This window comes from Branchiostoma belcheri, unplaced genomic scaffold, assembly GCF_001625305.1.
Source record: "Branchiostoma belcheri isolate BF01 breed outbred unplaced genomic scaffold, Haploidv18h27 scaffold89, whole genome shotgun sequence".
In the NCBI taxonomy this organism is placed as follows: Eukaryota; Metazoa; Chordata; class Leptocardii; order Amphioxiformes; family Branchiostomatidae; genus Branchiostoma; species Branchiostoma belcheri.
In genome coordinates this window covers 441,678-449,396 of record NW_017804564.1, presented here as the reverse complement: position 1 = coordinate 449,396, position 7,719 = coordinate 441,678, and the positions used below count along the sequence as shown (strand labels likewise).

The following is a 7,719-nucleotide window of genomic DNA, read 5'->3' as shown; positions in this document are numbered from 1 at the left end:
TCAGACAACCTTTGACCCTTTGCTGACGTCACACGTGGGAAAAATCACGTGTCCAAAGCATTTGGGTCAGATAGCTGAGGAAGACTGAGTGATTCAGTCGAAGTTTTTCATAATGTAATTTACCAACTCAGATGAACTTTCATGCCAACTGTGCAATCTGTAGCATACAACTTTTTGCAGTGCAGCAATAATCCACTAGAGGGCACTTTTTTTTAAACATAGACAGCATTGAGAGATGCTTTGCTCTTGTTAATGCTGCTGTCAGCATTATACTTTGCTGCTTAAAGTCTTAATGGATGGAACTAATTTTCTACATCACCTGCATAAGCACAGACGTCGATGAGAGTTTTGGCAAAGCTCTTGGTGGGTTCAGACAGGACCTCCAGGGATGCCAGGATAACTTCCACTGCCTCTTGTCGGCCTGTGGAGAAAATATAAAATCTAATTTAGGAATGAGAATACAGGGGTCGCCCCAGAAATTTTTAGGGGAGAGGTGCTATCTAATCAGTTGATCTAAGAGAAAACCCTAAATTTGAACATTTTGGGAGAGATTCTAGGATTTTGGGGAGAGGGGGAGCACCCTTGCTCCATTGCTTGGGGATAGGCCTGGAATAGTATAGACTTTCTGACACGTTTAAACACAATTGAAGTCACATGTCCATGTGGTCACACATCAGAAACGATGGGTCATTCTTACTGATGATGGCTAAAGTAACATTTTTTGTAGGGGGAGGGGGGCAGAAAGAAAGCTTTCTTTACATCATTTATACATGTTCATATTACTCAGATAGGGGGAGTGCTTTGAACATTAAACTTAAAGGAAAGAACACATCACACAATTCCTTCAGTTTCAAGGATCACTTTTGTTTACAAACAAACAAATGCAAACTTGTGCTTACCCAGGTAGAGCAGCCTCTGTCCCAATCGTTTACATACAAACAAATGAACAAACAAACAAACAACATGTCCTTACCTAGGTAGAGCAGACCCAGTCCGAGGGACAGGAACCTGCCGTACGTTTCCTTCAGTTCCAGCGCAGACTTCTCCAGTAGTGTCTGCATGATCACAGACGTCACCTCTCCATTCCCGGAGCCACAGGCAATCATGCCACAGGCCAGGGCAGTGATTCCTGCTACCTGTACAGTACAGGAAAACAAAATGTTTAGACAGAGTTCCTGGAAAACACACATTGTTGACTTCTCCAGTAGAGTCTGCATGATCACAGATGTCACTTCTCCATTACCTGATCCACAGGCGATCATACCACAGACCAGGGCAGTGATACCAGCTACCTGTACAGTACAGGAAAACAAAATGTTTAGACAGAGTTCCTGGAAAACACACATTGTTGACTTCTCCAGTAGAGTCTGCATGATCACAGACGTCACTTCTCGTTTCCAGAACCACAGGCGATCATGCCACAGGCTAAAGCAGTGATTCCAGCTACCTGTACATGCCCGGAAAATATATGTGGTTAAGAATAAGACCATTCAAGAAAAAATACACAATTTGTCAGGATAATTTTAGGAAAAAACATAGTCCCAGAACCACAGGCAATCAGGCAGCCAGGAAAATACACATCGTTGGCATCATTTGGAAAATTTTTGTTCCGTAAAATTTCTACTTTAGGCATGTCTAACCCTCAGAAGTCAGGGAACAACAGACAATAAGCCAGATAGCCAGTGAGTTAGTGAGGCACCAAAATCCTACAACACATGCTTTTTGACAAGAAAAAAATTGTACAAATGTATGTAACACTCAGTAAAGAAGACCTACCTCCATGTTGGACTTGGAATCTCCCATGGCAGGCAGTAGAAGCTGTAGAACATCATCACGGTTGGACCCGGCATAGGCTAGACCAAGTCTGGAATAGGGAACACCACAAAAGGTCAGACACAGGAAATGAGGTCCCAGAGCTGGCCAGGGGCCAACAGAAAGTGGGCAGCAAGTCTGATGACTACCATAGAGAGGTAGACAGAGTAATGAATTAATTCAAGGATATATTGAAACCTCCATTTCTTATCTTTAAAACATCGATGTTGGTAGGTTCTATAATGAAGTTACCTCTTTCACTCAACACAATACATGTTGCTCACTTCGCAAGAATTTTAAATTCTTATCTTTTGACTATATGAGTGAATATATGTGCCTTACCCCAGAATGGCCCCAGTCCTCATGGTGTTACTGTTGTGTAGGATGTAGTCAGACAGCAGGGCCAAGGCAGGGTCACACTCATTACGTACTCCTGAGTTCACTATACCACAGGCTAGCAGGGCACCGGACTGGGAAGGTACATGTATGAGATCAGTACAACAGTAACTTCAAGGTCTTTGCAACATCTTAACCCTGAAATGTCCTCTAAATCTTCTTCCAATTGCAAGATCAGCCTCTTCTTTGAACTCCAAATCCTGTCTGATAAAGGTCTGATCTTTTAAACCCAAGGTTGATGGGGGATTGGGGCTGAATATCCAGTTAAAGATGGAAGCTTTCCCTTCAAAACCTGCGATGATCCTAACCTTCAAGTAATACTGTACTCAGGAGAATAAAGCAAAGGTAGTATGATTATTCATCAGTCTGTAGATTACTGGAAGTCGTTCCAATTTTGCAGCAGTGGATGAAAAGGATGATTTTGCTGTATAACAGTTGAAACAACTGTTAGTAGTAACCCAACCTGAGTACCTGACCTGAGTAACCCAAAGCAGCAGACATTTGCCGTGTGATGTTTTGTGAAGTCATGAACATACATGTAGATGTGCAGAAAATTCAGCAGCAAAGTTCAGGTTGGACAGAACCCAGCAGTATAATGAAATCTTATGGTGGCTCTAACCTTGATATAGTCCTCTGAAGAGTAGAGGTACTTGTCTATCTGTGTCAGTCCTCCATCCACATCCCACAGTAGGATCAGACCCAGGGACGCTGTCGCACTCATCATACCTGGGGGGGGGGCAAAATATGGAAATTCAGACTTTTTGTGTTTAAACTGTTGGAATTTAGATAGATAGCAGTAATTTGGAAACTCTAAATATGTTATACAGCTTAATGTCAATTTTGTACGGTTTAATTAAGGCCCTTATATGATACCATGGTATCCCAGTCATAATTTTTATAGTGGATTTTGGTCAGAGAAATTTCAAAAATTCTATACTAACTACTAGACTAAGTGAAGTTTTCAGACATCTGAAAAGGTACAGACAAATTTTTGTTGTTGGTTCTCGAACTTTCACAAAATATATAACATCCCTGTGAACCAAGAAAAGAAATTGAAGTCCTTAAGTCCTTATGGATTTCTTTTGCAAAGCATTAAAAGGTCAATAAAGGTCAGTGACCCATTCCAAAAGGTCACCTGGGGTCGATGACCCCTGCCTCACCATGTTCTTTGTTCTTGTACAGCCATTTGTTCCCATCCTCCATCAGGAGTTTGTCCTGACCGAACCCCGCGTTAACAAACCCGTTAACGAACGAGGAGGCTAGGTTCTGTCTCGCTGAGTCCACCTGGGCACCGCTCGCTCCAAAACCTGGTCCTGGAAAATAGAGGAAGGTTTTAAAAAAAATAAATTTGATATTCAACAACGTTTGTTATCTTTCATTCTAAATGAGACACAAATATGTGGTTTTTATGATTTTGAAAGAAACAAAATATAACATGATGAAAAAATAAGATTAAACAAAATAAAATAATTTGCTAAAAAAACGTTTTTTTAAATTTAAAGAATATCATTCTTTTTTAAAAGAATTTTAGGTTAAAAATCACTTGTCTACCATTAAATAAAATAAAGATTTATTTTTTTAGTAGAAATTTTTTCCAAAAAAATCCGGGGTTTGATATGCATGGCTCAAGATAAACAGGTTGCCTGATACAACATTGCCATTGCCCCTTGTTGGCCAAACTCCACACTCAAGGCCAGTACTAGTGCTAATTTACAGCAGTGCTGTTTTACAGTACATGTCTGTCCAACATGATGAACGAGGCCTGTTAGATGAACATATTCCTCCTGTCATGCCTGAAGCCCCCTGACCCTGCTACAGTACATCCTGGAAAAATGGCAGGATTGAAACTGGGCACCTCTGGCACACAGGTTCTCAATCTTAGATCAGATGTGCCACAGACTTAGGTATCAGGGATTGGAGAAGGGTTTTGATGGTAAGAACCAAATTCACAAGGATTTGGGGACAATATGGTTGGAAAGACTAAAGGTTTAGGAATTCACTAGAACTCACTGGTCGACTCCAGATGAGATTTGTAGATGTCTTCTGGAACTTTGGGCTCCATGATGTCCAACTGAAAAAATTGAAAAGTTGAACAATGTTTTATATTTTCATGCCATGCAGTTGTAGTACTGTTAATTCATTTATTTTCACAGTTGAGAGTTACATGTTACAAAAAATCAATCACTTGAATGTCAGAGTGCAAAGAAACACAACGAAGAAAAGAATGTGATTCATATTGTGACCCCAAGAAAACTGGAACAACCTCCCAACCTTTTGCTAGCCAGACACACAAACAGGTAGTGTGTGCTAATGTGTAGGGTCACTACTTCAGGTTAGTCTGGACAATCTATCGTCTCACATAACCAAGTTTGAGAAGGGTAAAAAGAAAAAATGTTTTCTGAACTATCAAGAGTTGCCACACAAAATTGCCAATGAAAAAAGGTAGAAAATTCATTAGCAAAATTTAAATTGCCACTGAAATGTCTGAGTAACATTTTTCTTAGTATATCCTCACAAGAACTTTACTGTACCTCTCTAGCCAGAGCCAGGAAGTTATTGTTTAGGTGAACGTTGGACATGATCTCCATCAGATCATCATAATCCTCCAGCTCTTCTGGTAACTCTACATACACCTGCTGTCTGCCCAACATGAACGCCATCTGTTTCTGTACCAACCTGGGGTAAACAAACAAACAATAAACAAATTGTCCTCATCAACATAGATGCCATCGGTTTCTGTACCAACCTGCAAAAAAACAGTTAAACAAACAAACAATATGTCCTTTCTTGCAAAAGTGAATTCTTATTAAAATTTTTTCTTCTTACTTTTAAGTCTGTATCAAAAATGCCTCTGCAGTTCATAAAAGAGCTGCTAGGAGGTCTAGAAGTAAAGTTAAGTAACTCACCCTCTTTTACATGTTGTGAAGATGTCTTTCACGAGTTCTGTGTCGTTGAGTTTCACAGCGCAGCGCAGGGCCTCAGGGTAGCGGTTAAACTTGCGGAAAATGTTGAGGGCAGTTCTCAACAACACGGCGTCTTCTGGCTCTGGTACGTACTCCACACATCTGGGAGGGGACAGAATGAAACAAAGTCAGTCTGAGTCTTTTCCATAAGTTCAGTGGGTCAACTTCGATTACAATGGACTACCAAGGCAGGTGGGTTCTTTAATATGCTTGAGGTGTGGCTCTTCTAAAACCTGTCCCATCCCTAACCAAAGCTAGGTACTCATTTTCTCCTGAGATGATTGAGTGAGGAAATAGGTGCAAAGTGCCTTTCCAAAGGGCACGTTAGGGCCTGCTAGAGATTTAAAATCAGATTCTGCACTGCTTGCCTTTAGATTCTAAGTCAATAACCTAGTCCAAGACCACCTAACAGTGTGTCATGATACTACTAAATCAGAGCATAGAGGGTCCAAATTACAACATAGGAGGCCCCTATGCTCAAACCACATTGTGGCTAATAGGTAACAATTGAAGCCTACTTTGTCAGATACAGACAGACCTGTTGATACATGCTCTCATTCACATAGTTCTCCAGCAGGTCCAGCCATTCTATCTACAACTCTTCCCTCACCACAACACCACCTTTAAAACCTGGGCCAGACTGGTTTGTTTGTTTGTTTAGCAGTATGTCAGACTGTCTTACCTGGTGAGGTATAGGCAGACCCGTTGGTACATGCTGTTGTAATAGGTGTTAAGTTCCTTTCCCAAGGACACATCATTGGAGCCTACCAGTACTAGGGATTCAAACCCAGAACCTTAGACTACTAGACAAGACTACCTTTAGGGCAGCAAACGTTCCTACCTTGTGAGATACAGGCAGACCCGTTGGTACATGCTCTCGTCCACATAGTTCTCCAGCAGGTCCAGACGTTCTATCTCCATGAGCAGATCACAGGCGTCGGCCTCGGCGTTGTGCTGCATGTTGTATGGGACGATCTCCTTCGCCAGCGTGATCAGCTGATCCCTGCGAGACGTGTCATCCTCTCCAACCTCCTGCCACTCTGTAGCGATCTCTGAGGCAAGGTGTCTGGAAAAAGGACACAAGGCGTTTTATCTACTTATACCCACTTAGATGTTTTATTTTAGATGTGTTTGTGTAATGTTGTCTGTCTGTGCTATGGGCCATTGAGCCTGAAATAAACAATAAATAAAATAAATAAATATAGATATTCTTCTTTTTTACGTTTACTGCTTTTGTGGAAGGATTGACGTAAGAAGTGACCATCACCTTTTCAAATCTTTACTCGGAGACCAAACAGTAAGGTTTGATCTACTAACACCTGGAAGAACCCTACTGTTTTCAATTAGTATGGTGGATCTTAAATGTGCTTTATATTAGGTGTGTCTCTCCATTAACATAGGACCTCCAGATTTATGACCCATCCGAGACCAATTTGCAGTTGATCCATATCGTAGATAGTACATCTTATGATTTTTTTTCAAACAGCAAAACAATGATGTGCCTGACCAAGGAAGTAAACATTATGACATGCTGTAGTACTACCTTCTCTCAGTAGGTGGCACTTTTTGGACTCTCATATCTTATGCTAAGGACATGGACTTGAAGTCACTTTACTTACTTGACATATTCGTGTCCCCATGACCCCAGCTCTTCCTTAGATCCTAGCATGCGGAACTTCAGACATTCTCTCTGGTCACTGTTCACCATCGCAAGCACAGACACAATATCTGCACAGAAACGCTGTGTACAAGAGCACAAACATGAAACTGTCAGTATAGCAAAACAACATATTCTTGATCAATGACTGTAAATAACACTCTATCTATTGAAATATAGATTTTTTTTTGACAGGATTGAGAGACTGGATTTTAAGAAAAATCAGAAAATTACAGTAATAGCTGTAAATTTAGACAATTTTGCGGGAATATCTGTCAGCGGCCCAAGTTGATAAATTGACTAATTTTACCACCTCTGAACTATATTTCATATCACTCCTGTCCTTCCCCCCAATAACTAAGATACACAGAGGCACTGGAAACAGATTCCCATACAATGTAAGGATGGAACAACATTTTAAGTGCTGTGGACTTGAGAAAGGACTGTACCCATCACCTTGTTTCCCCCTGCATCTTGTCGTACACAGTCTTGAGAGTGTTGTAGTGAGGACGGAGGAACTTGAGAGGTTTGGGGACTGATGTCATGGAGCTGGTGGATTCACGAATCATCTTCCTCAGGGACTCCAGGGCAGGCTTGTACAGCTTGGTGTTACTCTCCTGTATAACAAGAATGGTTCTATGAAAAACAGATTCTTCTTCTCCTTATAATGCCCATCTGTTGAGAAATCAGCTTAACTGGTAACAGTGTCCAGTTTAATTCCGGACTAATTCCCATATCTCAGCACGTAACCTTACATGTACATCTAGATGGGCTAATATTCTAAGATATAGGTAAAATGATATAAAGAAATACATAGTAGCCATCAGTGACCCCTTGGAAATTAACCCAATTCTGCAGAATTCTCCAGAATTCTGGCTCCAGTTCCTCCAG

At 41.0% G+C, this 7,719-nt stretch overlaps 1 protein-coding gene across 1 annotated transcript in view; it reads right to left on the bottom strand.

Annotated features, from left to right (window-relative positions):
• Positions 1 to 7,719, bottom strand: part of LOC109487504 (26S proteasome non-ATPase regulatory subunit 2-like) — a 16,726-nt gene that overhangs the window by 5,943 nt on the left and 3,064 nt on the right. The window contains exons 3-14 of the mRNA XM_019791499.1: positions 7,285 to 7,445; positions 6,791 to 6,912; positions 6,013 to 6,237; positions 5,115 to 5,273; positions 4,740 to 4,884; positions 4,219 to 4,279; positions 3,369 to 3,521; positions 2,828 to 2,934; positions 2,155 to 2,282; positions 1,777 to 1,864; positions 974 to 1,136; positions 320 to 421 (exon numbers count right to left, since the gene is read on the bottom strand). Of these exons, the coding sequence (XP_019647058.1) occupies positions 320 to 421; positions 974 to 1,136; positions 1,777 to 1,864; positions 2,155 to 2,282; positions 2,828 to 2,934; positions 3,369 to 3,521; positions 4,219 to 4,279; positions 4,740 to 4,884; positions 5,115 to 5,273; positions 6,013 to 6,237; positions 6,791 to 6,879 (1,420 nt within the window). The 5' untranslated portion in view covers positions 6,880 to 6,912; positions 7,285 to 7,445. The remainder of the gene's footprint in view (positions 1 to 319; positions 422 to 973; positions 1,137 to 1,776; positions 1,865 to 2,154; positions 2,283 to 2,827; positions 2,935 to 3,368; positions 3,522 to 4,218; positions 4,280 to 4,739; positions 4,885 to 5,114; positions 5,274 to 6,012; positions 6,238 to 6,790; positions 6,913 to 7,284; positions 7,446 to 7,719) is intronic.